Source organism: Poecilia reticulata, linkage group LG7 (genome assembly GCF_000633615.1).
Source record: "Poecilia reticulata strain Guanapo linkage group LG7, Guppy_female_1.0+MT, whole genome shotgun sequence".
Lineage (NCBI taxonomy): Eukaryota > Metazoa > Chordata > Actinopteri > Cyprinodontiformes > Poeciliidae > Poecilia > Poecilia reticulata.
The window spans coordinates 7,884,899-7,907,465 of NC_024337.1; the positions used below are offsets into that span (position 1 = coordinate 7,884,899).

Sequence of the window (22,567 nt, forward strand, 5' to 3'; positions counted from 1 at the left end):
AAAATGTCCGCCTGCCGTCCTCTGAACGCCCCCTGGGGGGCGGTACCGCCCACGTTGAGAACCGCTACGCTAGCCACAATAAAGAGCAAACGACAACACCATTGTTTGGTGTAGGAACCCAAAGTTCTCTACTGCAGAAACAGTTCTGACTCAAACACAGAAAAAACCAAACCTGAGAAGAACATGAAGGGAAATTCGGGTCAGTCCTGCTCTGCAGCAGCCATCTGCTGAAATCATTTCCCCACCTAACAGGTTATGTTTCATGCCAAGAGCCCACAGGGGGGAAAATATAGAAATTACAGCCCATCGATCAGCTAAAACAAACAGACAGGCTACTTTGTACTGCTGCCAGCATCAGAATGAAACCATCATACAGTAAGATGACTGGAATGAACAACGGAGAACTGCTATGCAATTCTTTAGGATCTGTTTTTTAAAAGTCCGAAATGAAGGTCATTTTGGACTTTTGGTCTGCCACAGACCAACAGGGACGTTGGCATCTCACTCAATGACGCTTCAGCTGATACAAAGATTTAAAGTCCTGAACATCTTTTCAAGATGTCACACCACTAAGTACTTCAACACAACCAGACACATGTTTACTATGATCTGGAAACGATGAAAAGCATCGATGGAGACAGTTGCGCGACTTTCTACTCAGTTACAAATGTCTGTAGAAGTTGACTGGCTCAAAAAAACTAAAAAATGCTTCCAAGAAATTACCTCGAACTTTAAGAATGCCAAGGTCAAGTCCTGTAAAATTATTTATACTTATTTTGGAGTAACTACAAAGTTAGGAACCATCTTAATCTTTWATATTAGGTCTCCCTGAGCCATTATCATCTTAAAAATTTTATGTGATTAATCCATAATCTTTCAAAAATAACATTGTTACTTTAGTTAGATTATAAATTATTTTGTTAGCTACACTCAGCAGCTGCCAACAACATGCCTCACTGCCCCAACATAAAAATGACCACTGGTTTTTCCAAAACTTTTAGTTGGAAGAACGTTTTAACAGTAACATCAACAAGCCATTTTCTGACATTTATAGATGAATTTAATGGGACAGTATTATGTATTAGGGGCATTTCATAGCACAATCAAGTAACTATGTTACCTTCAGTTGTTACAAAAGTACTACGGATAAGTACGGATAAATTGATAATATATCAACAGGGTTTCCCCCAGAAAACTTGCTAAGCCCGGTGGTCGGGGCGTCGAGACAGTCCACCGGTGGTCCACCGTGTTTTTGTATTAAAAGATGTTAAGGTGACAGAAAATGTAAAAGTATTACTGATGTTTTCCTGGAGATGTTACAGGAAAACATCTACAGTGAAATGCTATTTAAACCCGCAAATCTAAAAACAACACATTTTCACTTCTGTTTAATCCAAATTAAGTCAGCGGCTCCATCAGGCCCCCCAGGGCTTCAGGGTCCCCATAAATGCTAATATTTTAAAATAGACCACAGATACTTGTTTATTGAATTTATCAATGCTGTCAAATTTGATTCAATTGTTTAGGCATACATAAATTAAATAATTTTAAATTGGTTAACATTTAAATACAATATTTTAAGGAGCTGGCAAGTTTACTTTGTAAAACTTCAAAGAACAATATTCATTGTTAAATTGTTTTCTTACCATAACAACAATCTGATGCTGTGAGTTTAATCTTTGAATTTACAAATACAAATTAGTAAACTGCGATTATAACGTATTGCTTTTTAGGCTGGCCAATTAAACTACTCCCTTCTCCCATATTTCACTAAATCTAACACAGAAGCTGTTAGAGGTGCTGATATTTTTAGCAACAAAAGGGGCCCCTAAGTCCTATTCTGCTCCAGCCCTCATCCACCCTTGGACCGGCCCTGCATCATGAGTAAATCCGCTGCACTGCGCAGAAATGCGCAACGAAAGGGAGATTTAATTCAATGCTGCTAATGTGGCTTTAGTAGCTCTTCCATATCGTGTCTGTTGAGTGTTTAATAAGCGTCACAGAAACTATTCTGGTTGGTCGAGTTTATGGGACGAGTTTCTCAGATCTCCGTGCGGCCGCGCGCATTAACTAAGTAGACAACGCATTTGATATGGTTTGATGCATCGTGTAACCGGAAAAATAATACTAAAAATAATAATAAAATAATATAAAATCAGCGTGATGCGTGACTCCGAGGAGAGCGCGAAAGCTCCTCACCGGGCTGAACCTGCATGATGAGGTTAGCGCTGCTCGTTATCCACAAACGTTCCGGCCAACTGGGACCACAGACATAAACTTTACAGGGAAGACAGACACAGAGCCACATGCTGGGCAGCATGTTGAGATGTAAACGCCGCATATAATTGTTCGTTCACAAAGATAAATCATTCTCACCACTCCACAACGCGACCTCTGAATTCGCTACAAGTTATTCCTGCGGTTCACATAGAGCTGCGCAACCAGAGCTAACGCAGCAGGCTTTAAACTCTTACCTATAGTTCTCCAAAGGATCATAGTTCCTCACAGTAAGTTGATGTAAATATTAGAGGTGTGCCGATCGATCGGTCACTGATCATAATCGGCCGATTTTCGTGAAAAGTGCACGATTAGGTGATCGGCGATCATTGGCTCTTGTTGCCGATACCGATCACCTGAATCTCATTTCGCAGCCTGCCTGTGCAGCTGGTCTCCTCTTTCCTTCACACTGCGCAAATGCGCAACAACAAATCCTAAGCGATGTGTAACGCACTGAGTGACTGGGGAAGTTTGCGTGTTGCGGCGGAAAATTGAAGCACGTCAAAATGCATCAACACAACGAAGCTAATACAACATAAAAACAATGCCATACTTGACTGAGTTTGGCTACATCAAGGCTCACTGCAGTAAAAAAGACATATGGAGGATCAGATAGCAGGTAAAGCAGCACACAGCTGCAAACACTCACCCGGATTAGCATGACGATCAGAAAGCTAAACAAACAACCCGCAAAATTATTTAAGTCTTCAAGCTGCGATGTAAGATGCTGGTTCTGCTCTCTCTGTTGAACCGCTACTACGCGCTACAGGTAGTAATATTTCACAGACGGAGCGCCGCTTCTGCTCCACCTGGTAGTGACTCTCACACCGAACCTCTACTTAAAGCTGCAGTATCTAACCTGTCCAGGTGTATTTCTCTGAAAGGCCCAGGTTTCCAGGTGTGGGATGACTAAGAATGTGCAATATCATATTATTTTTATATACCCTTACATAGACCTGTCGCGATAAACAATAGATCAATTAATCGAACAATAAATTAAACCTATAGACCTCATTTTAATTATCGGCTTTATCGTCTCTTCCTGCCTTTTTTCTTTCTGTTGATGACACTGAATGAAAAAAGGCTCCAACTCYGGTRCTCTCCACTGACCCTCCCTTCCTATTTCCTTAGTGTAATGTCCAGGGCACACTACACGAGTTGTCGGCCCATTTTCAAAACCTGAGAGACACATTAGCCGACAGAAGTCCTAGGTATAACGGTTCGATCGGTTCGTCGTGCCGTGTGGTGTCCATGCACATGGGCACAAAATAATTTTAAAATCAGGCATTAATCAATGCTTTACTAGAATCTACCTGTGATGCATGTGGCTAGAATCAGCGTAAAGACCTGACTGAATGAAAATCATCATAACCTATTTATGTCACGTTAACGAAGAACAGCTGAAATCTTACCGGGTTTTTCAACTGCGGTAGCAATTTGGCTCCAACTCCTCCCCTTGTCATTTCTATATTCTTTGCACCAAATGTTGAATAAACATTAATGTTGTTTCCACATATCATCTCCAATGTCCACTGGACTTCGGGTCGTGCCGTGCCAGCTATTGGGATTTCCCATAAGTAATTTCCCCTCAGAAAGCGTGGAGGAGAATCCGCGCTTTCTGATTGGCTACCTGTCACATTCAACAGGCTGCGTTGACTCTCCCAGTCGGGAAAAACCTCTGATTTAGATTGGAGTGGCCACGACCATCTACCGTAACACACCACAGGATGATCGGTTACGAAATCACCAGCGACAATCTTAGATTGGCCAACGATCTAAGATTGTCAGAAGATTGAAAATAGGGGTAAAAATCGTGTAGTRTGAACTATTGCATTAGGTAGTCGGATGTGCCCATCTTCTCTATTTAAATCTAGTGATTGCTGAAGGGCAATATAGTATACAGACTTCATAATCTGCACTMTTTTGGTTKAATGCAGTATTTATTTCCACTTTGGCTTTATGTTGTTTACTTTTTATTCAAGTACGTTTTTTGTTAATAGAGACTGAGAATCCATTAACACTGGAACTGATTTAGTTKWTCAGTTTCAGTGTTATGTGTTCTTTTGAAAATAAAGTCTATCCATCTATGGGAGGAAATCACATGCATTATTAGTCATTTCCATTAAATCAGTGWCAAAAGGTCTTGAAACAATATTATCGTTTATCGCAATAATTGTTTAGACAATTAATCGTCCAGCAAAATTTGTTATCGTGACAGGCCTACCCTTACCCTTCAAGTTGTTTCAAAATGTATTTGATATATTCTTGAAAATCAGCTTTAATCCTGAACTTAAGAATTCCCTTCTGTTCTTATTTGTTCCATGTGGGAATAGAAATAGTCTGATGCAAAAATCAAAACGTATTCTGACATCAGGTTTCGCATCAATTCCCCAAGTCATCAAATTTCCTTTGTCGCTGATATTTCTTTATTTTAGGTTGAAATTGAAGAATAGACTTTTTCTTGTGCAAAATTTAAAGGACAGCCAGTTCCAGAAGAAAAGGGAGTGAAATCAGATTTTTATGCATTGTTTGGTTGAAGAGCTTTCCTTCCCCAAGCCGTTCACATGAAGGTTTCTCATCAGAGAAACACTTAAGACGATTGCTTCCCCAACGACCTGAAATGTGTTGGAGGCTGAGATGAAAGGAAAAGAGGAAGTGGTGAAGAGAGATAAAAAGACAACAAGAGGAGAAAAATACAAAGAAAAGACATATGGCATGCCAATATCAATCCTTCCCCTTCGGATCCTCAGGTTGTCCACCAATCTCCAGTAATATCCGTCCTGACCTTTGAAGAACCAAATGAAAGTGTAGAAACCATTTATAACACTACGAATCCCAGAAAACCTCTTGTTTTATCAGTCCAAACATCTGAGGCTTTCCATCTGATTCAACAAAGGTCRTAAAACTTTACTCAAATTCAAAGCAGATAATTAAACCAGCCAGTCGATCACACCAGAACCGGGCAGCTGTTTTATTAAACTGTGTGTGTGTGTGTGTGTGCGCGTGTGCATGCGTGTGCATGCGTGTGTGTGTGTGTGTGTGTGCATATATTATGAGGACAGAGTTGCACTGAATCTGAAGGCAGCCTAATGAAGTCACATTCATTTCAAAGAGGAAGAAAGGTGGACGCATTTCATTAACCTTACTAACCACAACACACTCACACTCACAATACAAGCAGGAAGACGCAGGATGAACCAAGGGCAGAAGTGACTGAAGCACATGCCAGGCGGGATGAAGATGGATGGCAACCTTTCTTCTGCAAGCTTTAACTAGGCCCTCACAAGATAAAGACTGCCAGTTTCACTCTCTGTTCCACTGAGGAACAGAGAGACGGAGTCTAATGACCAAACATTCTGACATTTATGGATATTAATGACACCAAGACTTCTCATAAGGCTGGATTATATTCATTAAATGTGTGAACAACAGATGCTGTGAATTTACAGTCTGACTTGGAATATATCTGTTAAGCTAAGCCTGTAATAAATTTAATACTTTTTGAAGTCAGTCAAAGATGTCCTGAATTTAGAGCCAGATCAATGTTCTGAGCAATCATGCACTCTGTGTTCAACATTTATTAAAATTCAGTATGGATTTGTTGTGAATAAAAGTAAAATGTTTGGGATTTGGATTCAGCTAGTTTACGTGATATYTGATCAACAGATTTTAGTTTATTCATGTTATGCTGATGATACTGAGCTATTTCCACAGAATAGATGAATTCAGTCAAAATACAGACAGAACAGACAAGAAGATATTTAATGTTCTGATTTTAAAGGACAGAGATCTAYGAACCAGAGCTTTGGAAGGACAAACTGGTTTTTTGGTCACTCACTCTGGATGGCATTAACTTGGCTACCATTAGGATTTTGACAAAACTTGGTATATTTTCTTAAAAAATTAAGCCAACTAGATTAAGTTTCTGCTGTTGTAAACCCTGGAGTGCTTTTGGTGTTTTTGGTCAAGGAGACAATTAAATCTGAATCTATGTTGGTCTATGTTTAGCCCCAAGATTTACATTTCTTTAACTAAACTTTGTATTTCTTCTTATCTAAAGTTTCTTCCTCAGAAGTTCTTAAAGATTCTACTGAAACATTACAGACTGGCCCACTAGTCTGTAATGGTGGRCCAATCTTACAGTCATGAAATCTGCTGTAAGATTTCATGACTGCTGAAATCTTACAGCTGTAAGATTTCTTAAGGTTGGTCATTGCTTATATTTTACTGTATTCTTGTGTTTTGTATTAATCATCACAGCTGATTCTCTCACCTCATTTACTCACCTGTGTATAATTCAACAATCACTCTCCCAGTCTAAGTAATTCCTGGTCCAGTCACTCCATTGACAAATCATTGTTGCCAGAGTCTTGTTTGCTAACCTGTCTTATGTTTGTCAGACTCTTTCTGCGTTTGAGTTCCAAAGAAAATCAAAAAACTGAAAAAAGATTATTTTTAGGTTGCGCTCCTCTTTTTAGCATTAACATATAGTGAAACAGCCTTTGAATGAGCTCCAGCCCAGTGGTAGGAAGTAACGAAGTACGAGTACTTCGTTACTGTAAGTACAATTACAATTAAGTACAATTTTYGTGTATCTGTACTTTACTTAAGTAGATTTAATAATGGATACTTTCTACTTTTACTACACTACATTTTACAGTAAGTATCTGTACTTTCTACTTCACTACATTTCTACAAAACTGTCGCGTTACTCGTTACATCCAAGTCTCATTGCTCTTTTTTCCGTTAAAATGTGAAGTTCAGGGAGGTGGCGCCGTAAAATCCGAGCAATAACGTGACTTAGTGTCTGTTGTCACCCATCACCTCCACCTTTACTCCCACGCGGAGCTCCAGACATGCGCAGTGGTTTCCTCTGAGCGATACAATATGTCTGTCTAATCGTCAGTAATATAATATCGGTGCATAAATCATAGATATGGCGACATGTAAAATCAGCAGCGCTTCGCTTTCACAGACGGCGAGACTTCGTCCAACTTTTAGCGTCACTTGGAAGGAAAGCTCAAAGAAAGGTAAGATCTGTGGACGTGATGTTAGCAAAGTTAGCTGAACTGAGACACATGTTGCATCTGCCATGAAAAAAGTTGTCACTCATACACTGAATTAYTGTGTGGAGGTGTTGGCTGAGGTGTCGCATATATGGGACAACGCTGTGACCAAAGTGCAATATAGTAATAAGACATTCAGGAACGATCCGATTCTTCTGGACGGATTTTTACTAAGGTTAATAGGACTGAAGCCTCACTGCGTGCGTACACTGCAGTTATTTTATTTCATATATGTATGTTTATTTATTTATTTATTTAATTGGCGAATAAATAAAACAACAACGTAAGAACACAGAGCATGCTTATTACTCTTTGTTTTCGTCACCTGTCATGGTGGCAGACGTTGCAGCAGGAGGGAGGATGAGAAAAGTCACCTCCTTCTGCTTGGTTACTTCTTGCTTATTGCACCTTGGACAGTGTTCATAGTTGAGCGTTGTTTAGCGTTAATTGCTGTGTTTAATAGTGCAGACAGTTGTGGTTTCTGACAGGGGCAACATGGGCAACCGCCCAGRGCGTTATTTYTTTTAGGGATGACGAGACCTCTGTGGATTGTAGCAGAGAGATGAAAGCAAAACAGAATGAAGAAGAGTTTGAATTGATACTGGTTAAATTTATTTCAGCTCTTAAGTATTTAATATCTAGGTGTTTTATGGGAAAGTGGATCTTTCAGATCAATTTGAGAAACAATTTTGATAGGTGCACTTAATTTTATTGTGTCATGTAGCATGGGGTGCTGGTTTTGGTCTTGTCTTGGGTTCGATGGTCTAGACTACAACTCTGCTACGTGACTCCTTGGTTCCATGTCCTCCCCTGCCAGTTGGATTTCTTTCAAAATAAAAGCCACTGGTGGCAACAAWAGTTAAGTTTATGCTGTTTGGACAGGAGACAAGATGTTTCCATCCCTGAAATTATGATGCATAGAATCACATATCTAAGTCTAAACTATGTTACAGCGTAAACACAATAAAAACATTCCTTTTCTGTGGCATTGTTCATTAAAATGGCACATTTCTGATGTATTAAAATTAAATATGATCGATTCACTTAATGATATTAGTGATTAGGTAATCCATTCAGCAAGTACTTTTACTTTTAWTACTTAAGTATATTTAAAAGCCAGTACTTTTTTACTTTTACTTAAGTAAAATGTTAATGTGGTAGTTTTACTTTTACTTGAGTACATTTTTGTCTGTGTATTTGTACTTTTACTGAAGTACATTTTTTGAGTACTTTCTCCACCACTGCTCCAGCCTGAATTCTGAGTCTTCAGTAAGAGCTATAAGTAAGCTGCTCATTTGCAGCTGATCTGATGTAGCAGTCTGCCTTTCTGTTGGACATGAATGGAATTATAATCTCTCTGTTCTGCTCAGAGCCAAAGACATGGTACTTCATGTTCTCTGCCTCCTGGCTTACGCACCTCAGCTTGCATCAGTCTTTTTTTCAGATCTTTCTCCCTCCTGCTACTGGATACATTTTCCAGATTCCTTAATCCTTACTGGATAATTATTAAGAATTTAACAGGGTTCATCTGGACAGATCGTTGATGTTCTMAGATGGTAAGCTCGCCGTCCAATTCTTCCTCTTCTTCGGATTCATTTACTTTTTTGTCAACTAGCCAAATTAAAATTTGTTTTCTCTTTCAGTAAGAGCCGATAATGGATTGGTTTTTCTGGCTAACAGCAATGATGACTGTCTCTGATTGGTTGAAACGTGGAGCACAATACACTGAAGCTGCAGGGTTGGCCAGACCAGGCGGTGATGTCACTTATAACAGCAGGAAGCAAAGCTCGACCCGACTGTTGGAGGCCAAGACTCAGAGTGGCTAAGTCTGTGCTTAGAGGTGAACTCAAGGTGCTAACCCACATGACGAATGCGTCTCGGTCAGAACAGTAACATGCATAGCTGTGAGATCAGCTTCATAAACAATCATATTTTATTTGTTGGAAAACTAAAGTCTTTCTAGAAAGATGTTTCTGAAAGTCGGAATGTTGTAATTTATTTTTCCTTAGGTGGTGTCTTAAGGTTGAAGCAGGAGATAAATATCTTGAGTTTGACATGTCTGCAGTGGACGGTCCTTCGTCTGCAGYTCATCTGTGATGATGGCTTTACAAACGTCTCACAGCAAAACAATCTCCACCAGAAAGAATGACAGACATGATGTTAGGACATCTCAACAAAATATTCTGAACAAAGTGTCTGTGTGTTATTGGCTTTCATTATACATGTGTTAACACATGTTCATTTAAAGATAACTTTAAATTTGCATGTTTGAGAAATCCCTTAATGTCCATGGCAACTGTTAAGCTGTGCAAAACGCTGGGTTGAATCTAGCTCTGCCTTCGTGGCGCTGCTCCTTAAAGGTGCATATGCTGAGCTCATTGCGTCTTTAAAGGCTGGCTAATTAGCAACGCTGCTAAAAATGTTATCAAAGGGTTAAGAGAGGAGCCATGTTGGGATGACTTGCTGGAGGTGGAGCTTCAGACAGAGCAGGAGCTTCTTAAAGAGATAGAGAAAATTTTGCAAGGCGTTAAAAGTCAAATTTCTTTTAAGTTATTTTTGATATACAGTATTTTTTTTTTTTTTTTACAACTGAAGGTAACATTGTTGTAAAATGACACTTTGAGCCTGGTAAATACATAATTACTTTAGGATTATTGAATTTTTAAGTTTGTTAATGGAATCAGAATCGTCTATGTCTGCATCTTGATGTATTGAACATCTTTTTTGTTTTTGGTCTCCAGAGTTGCTGGTGGTGTCTCTGTGAGTCAGTATTTTTTTGCAGAGTGCTGGTGCTRGATTTAGTCTAGCTGATTCCCTCTGTGGCTCCCAKAGCCTTGTTGGGCCGCGGCCTGCAGGTTTCAGGACTGAGTCAGCTGGCTCTCTGAATGTCAGGAATGTGGGATCTGTCATCCTCACTCCTCCATGTGCTGCCATTGGCTGCTAAGTTTCCTTCACTGCCTGGCTCAGCACAAGGTCAACACTTCCTTCCCATCTTGACTTCATCTTCCTGATGACTTGTGAGAGAGATTGGYGTCTAGAGTGTCAGATGTTTCAGAACAACCAGAAGAGTTTCGGGCATGACCATATTGTCTGATGGGTGTCTTGGCAGGACTTTTTCAGTGAAGGCTTCAGACGTCAGTCCGTTCTGCTTGCAGTTTGGCTYATGGAGAGGTCTATGGATCATAATGTCCTCCATGTTTCTAATGTCCAACACCAGATTGATGAAGGCAGGCTTACTCTGCAGCAGCATTTCTGTGCTGTGAAATGACACTATTGCTAGAAGACTTTGGCCGAGTGAAAAGAGGCTGCTTTTGCATTTTCACCTGCTTGCTATTTATAATCACACTGTCTGTGTTGCATATGTAAATCACTCAGCATGAAACTTAAGTGGCTTTGAGAGCCAATGAGGTAATTTTATTTATATAGCACATTTTCAGCAACCAGGCAATTCAAAGTGCTTTACATGAATTAAAAGGAAATGCAAACAAAATAACAAACCAAAGAAAAGAAAAAGAAGAGAAATAATCTAATAATCTAAAGTATGTTCAGCGTTGCTAAGTATCCTCTGGTCTAATTCCATTTCTGGGTTGGAGGAACAGGAATCTAAAAAGTAGTCTAATAATGTTGATCGGCATTGTTAAGTACTTGGTTTATAGTCAGAGTTAATACAGTAAAGATCCATTAAATAACCCATACACTTTTACACATTTTATCATATTATACTCACAAATTTTAATACATTTTACTGGATTTTCATAACGGAACCTGTCGCAACAAGAAATTGATCAATGAATCGAATGATAAATTAAAATGTGCTCCATTTCCATTCTGGTGATGTTTTACGACGGGCGGTTTTGTTTACAGATTTCATAATCCATTTAATTTATGGTTTCTGTTATTTGCATGTTTTTTTCTGTCTCATTTATTGTCTTCTGTCGTATTTAATTTTAAAATGTGTTCCAGTGGTAAAATTTCTTTATAAAATTAGTTTGTTGGTCGTTGAGAGGTTGATTTGCAACCTCTCTCCTGATTGTGTGTGTGTGTTGATACTTTTTGTGAATACCTTTGCAAACCACTGGAGCCCTTTGCAGTACACTAAATGCACTTCTTATTTTTACTAAACTTAATTTAATTTTCTATTTTATTTTTTTTTTACCTGTAATGTTTGTTGAGAAGCACTTTGTTGAGCTGAGGCTCTAGTACAGTGGTCACCAACCTTTTTCTTACGGCGGACCGGTCAAGACTTAGAAATTTTGTTGGTGGCCGGAGGTGTGGGGGGTGAGGGATGAACAGTCAAATAAGGCTTGCATGTTGGTGTTCCCACTAAATCCTGAATATGCCCTATTTGGGTTGTCTTTGCCCTTTTATTACAGCCTGTGGGGTTTTCCCTGACTGGGAACGAGAATGAAACCTGTTGAATGTGACAGGTAGCCAATCAAAAAGCGCGGTGACGTAAGAACAGAGGGGAATCCCAAACAGCTGACATATTGCGCAACTGAGAGTCCRGTGGATATWGGAGATGATATGTGGAAATGTTTATTATTATATGTAAAGGTCATTATTATGTTTATTCAGTTAAAAATGTTAACTATGAATAAACATAGTCACCTCCAAATCATAGTGCAGCAAATAGAGCGGCTGCTCCCGTCATCTTTTATCCACCGCCTTTTCTTTTTGTTACGTCTTTTATCTCTTAAAATAACTCCACAAACTATCACTATTGCTTCTACATCGTCATCCATGTTTGGTTATTCTAAATTCCCGCTATGTTGGGGGTTTTACTGGATTATCCTCTGGAATCGGGATGTTCGTGACTGGAATCGGTTCGTGTTGCTCCTGCCTTGGACACAAGAACCGATCAAACCTGTTGGACTTTTATCAGCTCTGTGGTCACAGAGGTTTGGAGAATCGGCCGACAATTCTTAAATCTTTCCGTCTAAACCAGACTTAAGACTCACAAGCTCCACTCATCTCCTCTCAACCAAACGCTCTGACTCTGGTCGCTATGGTAACGTTTATATATCCCTTCAAAATAAGATACAGATGCGCCACAAAAACGAACATTTTACTTTCGTGAAAATTTTAACTCACGATACTGACTAACGGAGCCCTGAGCTTGTTTCCCTGCAACCAGACGGTCCCATCTGGGAGTGATGGGAGACAATAACACCCGAAGTGTTGCTTATATCCACAGCCTGCTTGGTCTCTACGTGGTGAAGCAGTTTGAAGCTTCATAGCCTCATTAGCAGCCGGTCGCCGCATGTTACGCAGAGCGGCTTGTAATGTGGGAGTCACCTACCGGTCCGGGATAAATCCATTCTCCTGTCTCTTCTCTGGGCCTTTTCCCCTTTGCAAAGAAACTTTCCAAAGACATCTGATCTGTTTCTTACTCATTTTGCTGCGTGTGGGCTCAATGTTGGCGCGCAAGTAACCGAGAGAATCCAGTTAAAGGGTTTTCAAATTAAAAGATCCTCCAGACTCAAATAATACATAAAAAGGAAATATTTAATGCGGCCCGGTACCAATTGGTCCACGGACCGGTGCYGGGGGTTGGGGACCACTGCTCTAGTAAATGTGCTTCATAAATAAACTGTGACTTGACTTTGACCCTCATGTCTTAAAGGAGCAATGAGCTTTATATCATTATGATGTTATTTCATCATCAGCTGTACAAATGATTGCATTCCTTCAGACTAGCCAGCAGCATTTAGCAAACAGCTGGTGGAACTGAGCATCCACATCTGTTAAGTCTTATTTGATATAAAAACATTTTATAGGAACTGAAGGCAGCAGTTTGTTGGCTATAAAATGGCACTTTATGCCTGGAAAATCTATAATGCTGCTCCTTTTTAAGATGCTGAAACTTCCTCAGCATGACATCATCAACTCAATCGTTTCCCATCAGCTGAGGCAAACCCAGCCTTTGCTGGGTTTGCAGTGCAAGTCCTGCTTATTCTTCTAATCAGCGCTTGTTTGGCAGAGTTGACCGTGTAAATTAGGGCTTCATGAAGGATGAGTTGCAGGAGGTAAACAGGCACCAGAGGAACTCTTCCCTTCCCTTAATTCTTCCCCTTTGGCCCATTTCTCAGCCTCTATTTATTCAAGTTTGTTGAGAAAAGGAGGAGGCAGTGAAAAGCTGTATACACCTCACAGCTGGAAACTGATGGAGCGTTTTTACAACCCACAGCGTCCTGTTTGTGAGAAAAACCTCAAGTCAGTCCAAGTCCTTCAGCATTCTCCTCACTCCTCTCCCTCTTCCTGGTTTTCAGAGACCAGACGCTCTCATGCTCACCATCCAGCCTGGAGGTCCACTGTCACTTAGAGTCAGAGCAAATGAATCMTGGGAAAAGATGTTAACTCTGTATGGATGTTGTGTTGTTTAGGCMACAATACATCTTTTAGATAGTGTTTGGGAATCAGGATTTCAGAGTAAAAAGACTGACTTGCCAGAAACCATCCAGGATAAAGACAGAAGCCAGAGGGAGGCACTTGACAAAACACAAAGGAGGAGGGAGGGATGACTCATTTTTCTTCCTGCCTGTGAAATGCTTCCTTTTCTTAGGACGGAGACTCTGCTGAATAGGATGGTATCCTGAAAGAAGCTGAGATTCTTTCAAACCAGCATGCAAACAAAACTCTTTTCCCTTTAGAAAAACACAGAACTGACTAAAGGTTTGGAGATTGTTCATCATTTTTAGTTTACAATAGAAAAAAACAAGTGTGTGTATAAAAACCTGGCAGTAAGTGGAAACTTTTCTTTGTGCCTCTGTGTAACCTCTGTTTGTGATAACACGCTCTTGAGAAACCTCTGGAACAAAGTTTGTCTTCCTGATTAGGCCTGTCACAATAACAAATTTTGCTGGACGATTAATTGTCTAAAGAAATTATTGCGATAAACGATAATATTGTTTCAAGACCTTTTGACACTGATTTAATGGAAATGACTAATAATATATGCGATTTCCTGATATTTATTTTCAAAATAACACGTAACACTGGAACTGATAAACTAAATAAACAAAACAACCAAAAACAAAAATAAAATGGATTCTCAGTCTCCATTAACAAAAAACGTACTTGAATAAAAAGTAAACAACATAAAGCCAAAGTGGAAATAAATACTGCATTCAACCAAAAGAGTGCAGATTATGAAGTCTGTATTGCCCTTCAGYAATCWCTAGATTTAAATGGARRAAACYGGCACATCCGACTACCTAATGCAATAGTTCACACTACACCATTTTTTGCCCCTATTTTCCCCTTATGACAATCTTAGATTGTTGGCCGATCTAACCGATCATCCTGTGGTGTGTGGTGGGTTACGGTAGATTGTTGTGGCCGCTCCGATCTAAATCAGGGGTTTTCCCCGACTGGGAGCTTAATGCTGAATGTGACAGGTAACCAATCAGAGCGCGGATTCTCCTCCTGCTTTCTGAGGGGAAATTATGGAGGGGAATCCCAAACAGCTGACACTGTGCAACCCTTCGGAGATGATATGTGGAAACAACATTAATATTTCTTTAAGTTTCGTGCAAAGAATATAGAAATGACAAGGGGAGGAGTTGGAGCCAAATTGATACCGCAGTTGATAAACCCGATAGGTTTTCAGCTGTTCTTCGTTAAGGTAACATAAATAGGTTATAATGATTTTCATTCAGTCAGGACTTTACGCTGACTCTAGTCACATGCATCACAGGTAGATTCTAGTAAAGCATTAATTAATGCCTGATTTTAAAATGAATTAACTGGACTTGCAGCCGTTATTTTGTGCCCATGTGGCTGGACACCACACGGCACGACGAACCCGATCGAACCGTCATACCTAGGATTTCTGTCGGCTAATGTGTCTCTCAGGGTTTGAAAATGGGCCGACAACTCGTGTAATGTGCGCTGGACATTAGACTAAGGAAATGAGGAAGGGAGGGTCAGTGCAGAGCACCGGAGTTTAGCCTTTTTCATTCAGCGTCATCAACAGAAAGAAAAAAAAGGCAGGAAGAGACGATAAAGACGATAATTAAAATGATCTCGATAGGTTTTTTTATCGTCCGATTAATTGATTTATCGTTTATCGCGACAGGCCTATTCCTGATGAAGTGTTGGTGATTTGCAACTTCTCTCCTGATTGCGTGTGTGTGGGTGTGTGTGGCTGCTGGCAGAAAGTAATTCAGTACCCACAATAAGAAATGCTGAGGCCCTCTTCAGCACTGACTGCCTCATGCTGTGTTCAATTTGTCCTTGAACGTAGAAACCTTTACCATGTTACAGATTTTGTTTTCAAATTCAGACTTTTTTCCCTTTTTTTTTTTTTTTTTTTTTTTTTACCAATTAACCTTTTGTTCAGAAGTAAATCCTCAAATTATCAGTATTGGTTGCTAAATATTTTTTGGGAAAAAACAGGCATTTGATTGAATACTGTTCTGAGATTCATTGCTGCACTTTTAATAAAGAAAAGCCAGTTTTCTTTCAATGAAACATTAAAAAAAGGCAGGAGAATGATCTTAGCACATCACTTGAGAGACATATTGCTACAAAAAAAATGACTTAACTCATGCAGCTACAGTTCAATATTTCCATGTTTTACTTCTCTTTCATGATGGAGTATTTTGCTAAAAGGCTAAGTTAGCATTAGCATTTTTATGTTTTGATAAGACTTGTTGAGAGCCCTGCTTATTTCAGTTCACTTGCAGGAAGTCATGGCCAAACTTAAATTAAAACGTTCTYTTTCATGAGCTTCATATTTTGCTTTGAACGTCATCATAATTAACTCTTTGTGTTTCAGGTGCTTTCTGCAGAGCTCTTTTCTTCATTTTTAAAAGTCAAATTTAATATTGTTCAGTTTGTTGAACTCTGATGGCAGGAACAGTGACAGTCTTCTGAACCTTTACTTAAAACAATTACTTTCTCTACTTTCTCCTTCCTAAAAACAGAGAATAAAATTTTTTGTGCTCTTTTTCAAACAGTGGATGTTCCAAACTAAAAATGAATATTTGTAATTCACTTCAGATATATTATATTCAGCATTTTTAAAAAGCACTTTTAAAAAGTGTGTCTAAGAAAAACAAAACAATAAGTCTCCTTTGTTGTTTTTATGACTTAATTGATAATTAATTAACTTTTATTAACCAATTAACAGGCATAGTAAATACTTAGCATGTGTGAAAGGAATTGCTGGGTAAATTTTGTGTTTTCTTACACCTCTAATCATTAAACATTGTTTGTGCGGGGCACTTTCACAAATTTTGGTTCTAGGCAGCAAATTTTGCTTCCAGCGCTTTTCTCTTTATCCATGTGAGCTTGTGAGGAAGAGGAAGCTCTTTGATCAGACACTTCCCTTTACTTTCTCCCTCATCTTTCTCTGACATGAATCGCTTAAGACCAACACAATCCAAACTAAATGAATTCCCTCACTGGCTGAGCTAATCACATTAGCCTAAGTGATATGGGAACGCCAGGCCAGAAACACACACTCCCCTCTTTCTCCGTCATTCAGCTCGGATAAATAGCCACTCCTCTGGAACGTTTAGTTGTCCTAAGCTTCATCTTGGGATAATAGACTGTGCGCCCCTAAAGACCTCAGTGTGGAATGAAGAGGATCAAGACAAGAGTAGAGAAAGTGGTGTAAGGGAAGCGACAGAAGAGCTGACACCGGGTAGAACTGCCCCAGGACAAACAATCCAAACAGATGTTTAGTCGCTTTCAGAGCTCATTGTGCAGGATGACGGGGAGGGCTTTTGGGTTGTTGACGGTTATTTGGGTGGTTGAACAAGATTTGATGAAACCGCCTCATGGTTAAATAGTAGCTCGGTTGGTGGTCGCTTGACATGCTGGAAACACCCTGGATGGTAAATGGGGACGGACTGGGACTCAGGGAGATTTTACAGGCAACACTTCAGAGACTTATCTCTATATGGAATTACAGGCATGAGCTCATTAACATGTTTAAGGGACATTTATAAAAAAAAGCGTCTTCCTGAACTTTACACGGTATATCTAYTGTATGAAGTCATCTTCTCTTAAATCTCACAAGAATAAAGAAAACATGAAAACTCATCACACCCACTGTTTACTGCACTATGGGAATAAAAATTATAAACCTTTTGTTTTTTTCTGGAGCTGCAAATGACCATAAGAGTTACATAAAACTTTGAGCATATATTGTTTTGTCTTATTATAAAATAATGATCTATTTTAGTTTTTCTTTCTATTGAATGGAGAGGTCTTTGCTTTTCTGATGAAATTCTCTAAAAACTGAAGCACACTGTTAATAAACTAATATTATTTTAAATAAGGAAAGTTATGGCACTATCTCAATATTAGAAAAATACAACCWGATGTAAAAGACAGTTTTATAATCTTGATTTCACTTACTGGGGGACAAAAGGTTCAGTCATAAATTAATTTTCACAGTTTTTGAGGTCCAGTTTCATAGCGGGCCACCAGGCTTTGCTCCACCCACTAACACCAAGCTACGTGTTGTTTATTTGTTTTAAATAAAGTTTCTATACATCAGTAACAGTAAAAACAGATTAAGCTAGATGCATTGAACTGCTTCGTCCATCGACTAGAAAGTTGCAAAGCAGTGGTAGCTCGGTGGCTACAGAAGGAATGGCATATTGGACAACGTTTGTGCTTATCCAATCAGAGCTGATCCCATCCAACCTGGACTCACTTCCATTATTGCATCAGTGTATTTCTCCTGCAGCTTATGTTGAACAATGGCTTTTAAGAGGAGCTCTGCTGTTCATCTACCACCTTAGTTTCTTTTACTTGAAAGTGAAGCAAGAGCTTTTCAGAGATTGTAATRATGAACTTTGTCACTGTTGTTTCTGTCCACAGTGGTCCTTTTGAAACACACACTTGTTGTCCAAGAGCAACAAAGTAATTTTTGTAATAAGTTAGTCAATAATCTACTCAAAAACAAAACAGTTAATACAATGAAAGTGAAAAGCATTACTGTGCATCACTTTTACACATTTTCTGAATTATATTGCATTTTAAACAATATTAGATTTTTTTTGCTCATCTCAAAATGTAAATTTGGCATATTTCAAAATTTCCTTTTTTTTAACCAGCCATTTAGAAAAAGCAAAATAACAACCAAGTTCAATTCAGCATACAGAAGGAAAAAGTTCAGATTAATGTTGATATTTTAAAGAAGTCATTAATTAGTTTGTTATAATTATACAACAGCCTTAAGAAAGCTCTCTGCTGTGTTGGATCATTATTAATCATTTAAAAGAGGAGTGAGCAGTTGATGTTACACAGTTCTGCAGTTAAACGTGATTTTACTTTTACAAAATAATCAGTCTACATTGCAGCTGTTTTTCAGATATTAATGATTGAGTGTTAGTGGGATAACAGCAAATCTGATCTGCTCAGAATCAAACTAAATTTCACTCATTAACTAATACTTCTAGCTGATACTAAAAACAGCTAATAAACCTGTCTTCGCTCAATAAACACTTCCACCCTGAAGAGTGTTGCAGCTCAATAGCGCCACCATGACTCTGTGGAAGAAATAGGTACTGTATCTCTATTTTTATGTACTGATTCTATTGATCCATTTTCATCTGCTTCATGTCAATAATTCATCACAGCCTTATCATATTCAGTCTTCCATTGGAAAATTGAACAATAAAGGGAGGTTTTTTGCTCTTTAATCTTCTCTGACAAGTTTCTTCCTCTTTCCTCTCTTTGCTTACTGAAGCTCACAAATACATCATCGCAGGTAAGCACTTGCTTTRACCTGACACGTTCTTTCTCTCTGCTTCTAYTCGGTTTTGTTGTGTTTTGCATGTAAAAACTAATCTTAGTTGGGGATCTGCCACTGCTTTTAAAGAGCTTATCTGATGCTGATTGTCAGGCAGTTTTTCATTATGCAGGCCTTATCCAAATGTCAGTCATTATGAGCAGCCTGGAGATCAATGCCACACACAGTCACAAATAAGGGCAGCAGCATGCCCAGCGCTGCAGTCCACCTGCAGGCCTGTTTATTCAGAGCCTCCATTTTCTGGAGGAATTGTCAGGATTTAGCTGAGTGGTCATTTAAAACCTGGTGAAGCAAATTGGAGAAGGAAGATTGTACACAGTTAAATCCTCGCAGGTTTTTTACAGGCTGCATTAAACAGCAACATGTCTGCAGGTTGCATTGATGTGGTTGAAACCAGGGAAACTCCGATCCACTTTTTCAGTACCAATAGCAATACCTGAAGTTTAGTATCGGCCAATATCGATCTGATACAGGAAATCAGCTGAACTGACTTAAAAAGTTGTTTTTATTTATATACAGACATAAATATACTGAACTATATATACAGTGGGGGAAAAAAGCATTTAGTCAGCCACCAATTGTGCAAGTTCTCCCACTTAAAAAGATGAGAGAGGCCTGTAATTTTCATCATAGATGTACCTCAACTATGAGAGTCAAAAGGAGAAAAAAAAATCCAGAAAATCCCATTTTCTGATTTTTAAAGAATTTATTTGCAAAATATGGTGGGAAATAAGTATTTGGTCAATAACAAAAGTTCATCTCAATACTTTGTTATATACCCTTTGTTGGCATTGACAGAGATCAAACGTTTTCTGTAAGTCTTCACAAGGTTCTCACACACTGTTGGTGGTATTTTGGCCCATTCCTCCATGCAGATCTTCTCTAGAGCTGTGATGTTCTGGGGCTGTCGCTGGACAACACGGACTTTCAACTCCCTCCACAGATTTTCTATGGGGTTGACATCTTACGAAGCCACTCCTTCGTTACCCAGGTGGTGTGTTTGGGATCATCGTCCTGCTGAAAGACCCAGCCACGTTTCACTTTCAATGTCCTTGTTGATGGAAGGAGGTTTTCACTCAAAATGTGACGATACATGGCCCCATTCATTCTTTCCTTTACACGGATCAGTCATCCTGGTCCCTTGGCAGAAAAACAGCCCTAAAGCATGATGTTTCCACCCCCATGCTTCACAGTAGGCATGGTGTTCTTTGGATGCAACTCAGCATTCATTCTCCTCTAAACACGACGAGTAGAATTTTGACCAAAAAGTTCTACTTTGGTTTCATCTGACCATATGATATTCTTCCAGTCATCTTCTGGATCATCCAAATGCTCTCTAGCAAACTTGAGACGGGCCTTGACATGTACTGGCTTAAGCAGGGGGAACGTCTGGCACTGCAGGTTTGAGTCCCTGGCGGCGTAGTGTGTTACTGATGGTAGCCTTTGTTACTTTGGTCCCAGCTCTCTGCAGGTCATTCACTAGGTTCCCCCATGTGGTTCTGGACTTTTGCTCACCATTCTTGTGATCATTTTGACCCCACGGGGTGTGATCTTGCATGGAGCCCCAGATCGAGGGAGATTATCAGTGGTCTTGTTCCATTTTCTAATAATTGATCCCACAGTTGATTTCTTTACACTAAGCTGTTTACCTATTGCAGATTCAGTATTCCCAGCCTGGTGCAGGTTTATAATTTTGTTTCGGGTGTCCTTTGACAGCTCTCTAGTTTTGGCCATGGTGGAGTTTAGAGTGTGACTGTTTGAGGTTGTGGACAGGTGTGTTTTATACTGATAACGAGTTCAAATAGGTGCCATTAATACAGGTAACAAGTGGAGGACAGAGGAGCCTCTTACAGAAGAAGTTACACGGCTGTGAGAGCCTGAAATCTTGCTTGTTTGTAGCTGACCAAATACTTATTTTCCACCATGTAGTGCCAATAAATTCTTTAAAAATCAGAAAATGTGATTTTGTGGATTTTTTTTTCTCCTTTTGACTCTCATAGTTGAGGTACATCTATGATGAAAATTACAGGCCTCTCTCATCTTTTTAAGTGGGAGAACTTGCACAATTGGTGGCTGACTAAATACTTTTTTGCCCCACTGTATATTTGATAACTCTGGAGCAGTACAGCACATTTAAACACACCAACAGCTTCACAAGCTAACATGGAAAAATAGCTTGAATTTGATCAGTCAGTGTGATGAGGAGTCTAACAGCAAATGGAAAATAAATAATAAAGTAATAAAGAAACTGAAACTGATAAGGCAATAGATTTATTAACTTGGTCAGACATGTAAAAAACAAACAAATCTTCTTTCAAATGGTTCAAAAAGAGTAATAATAAATTATAAATATAATGTAAAGTAAATAATAAAGCATGATGTCAGCATAGAACTARACTGAATAGATCTGCTTTTATGGATCACATACATTGTCAGGATCTAGAGTTGTTTTCAGTATCTGGATCAATACAGATATTGATATCTGATCGGTTTATCTCTAGTTGAAACTACTGCTAGCCTGATATAGTTAAACGTTTTGGTGGCATAGTTGAAGCACAGGGATTTTGTCATGGAGGTAAATTATAGAAACCTACGTTGGTATGTGAAGCTGCTGTAATCCTGCCCACTCCATGTGCATAAAAAATATCTGCTACATGTGAGGCATCAACCCTTCAAATGATGAACCTGATGTTTTTATGAGTGCAGTAGATAGACGGGATCAGTTTGCTTAGTGAAGGTATCCTCAGGGATCTCATTAAGAACTAATGAACTAATTCAAGGAAAACGCTGCAGGTGAACCTGCAGAAAGAACCAGCACGATGGATGAAACTTTGTTTAGGACATGATGAAGTTAAAAYGACATTGTGATTCACCAGTTTTAGGTGATTGATCTGAAAAAAATAAAAAAACAAAAACAGCTGTAGAGTATACAGGAAATGAAATTTTATCATTGTTTATGGATTTGTTGCATGTGATTTGTAACCAGATTCAGTTTRACTGCTGACTAGTCTGAACTCAGAAATGCTGAACTGCAGCCAAAACGGGTCTTCATGATTATACAAACATGTCATTGCACGGTTTTGACTTTGGAAAAATTCTGAAACTAATGGTTATGGTTTCATTTTTTTCATATATTAACTATTATAACAATGGTGTGTACCGACACACACCATGTGTGTTTACTTCCATAGCTTTGAAAAGTTTTAAAGAGAACCAATCAGGATGACCTGACATGCAATTTGTTGCAATTTGTTGACCATCGGGTGGAGCTAGCAAGCATTTCCTTCCCCAGATTGGATGATTGTCTTATTGCTCCATGATGACACATGAACAGCACCCTCTGCTCTCAGCTGCATGGGGTTTGTCATTGATGGGCTTATTTCTCACTGGCATGTTCGTCCAGCTGCCCTCTTCAGCAGAAACAGATACTTCTGCCCCTTTTCAAATGCAACAC

The 22,567-nt window shown here is 39.2% G+C and overlaps 1 protein-coding gene across 1 annotated transcript in view; it reads left to right on the forward strand.

The window, feature by feature from the left end:
• Positions 1–22,567, forward strand: part of agrn (agrin) — a 476,432-nt gene that overhangs the window by 108,173 nt on the left and 345,692 nt on the right. Inside the window, exon 3 of the mRNA XM_017305640.1 lies at positions 19,051–19,071. Within this exon, the coding sequence (XP_017161129.1) occupies positions 19,051–19,071 (21 nt within the window). The remainder of the gene's footprint in view (positions 1–19,050; positions 19,072–22,567) is intronic.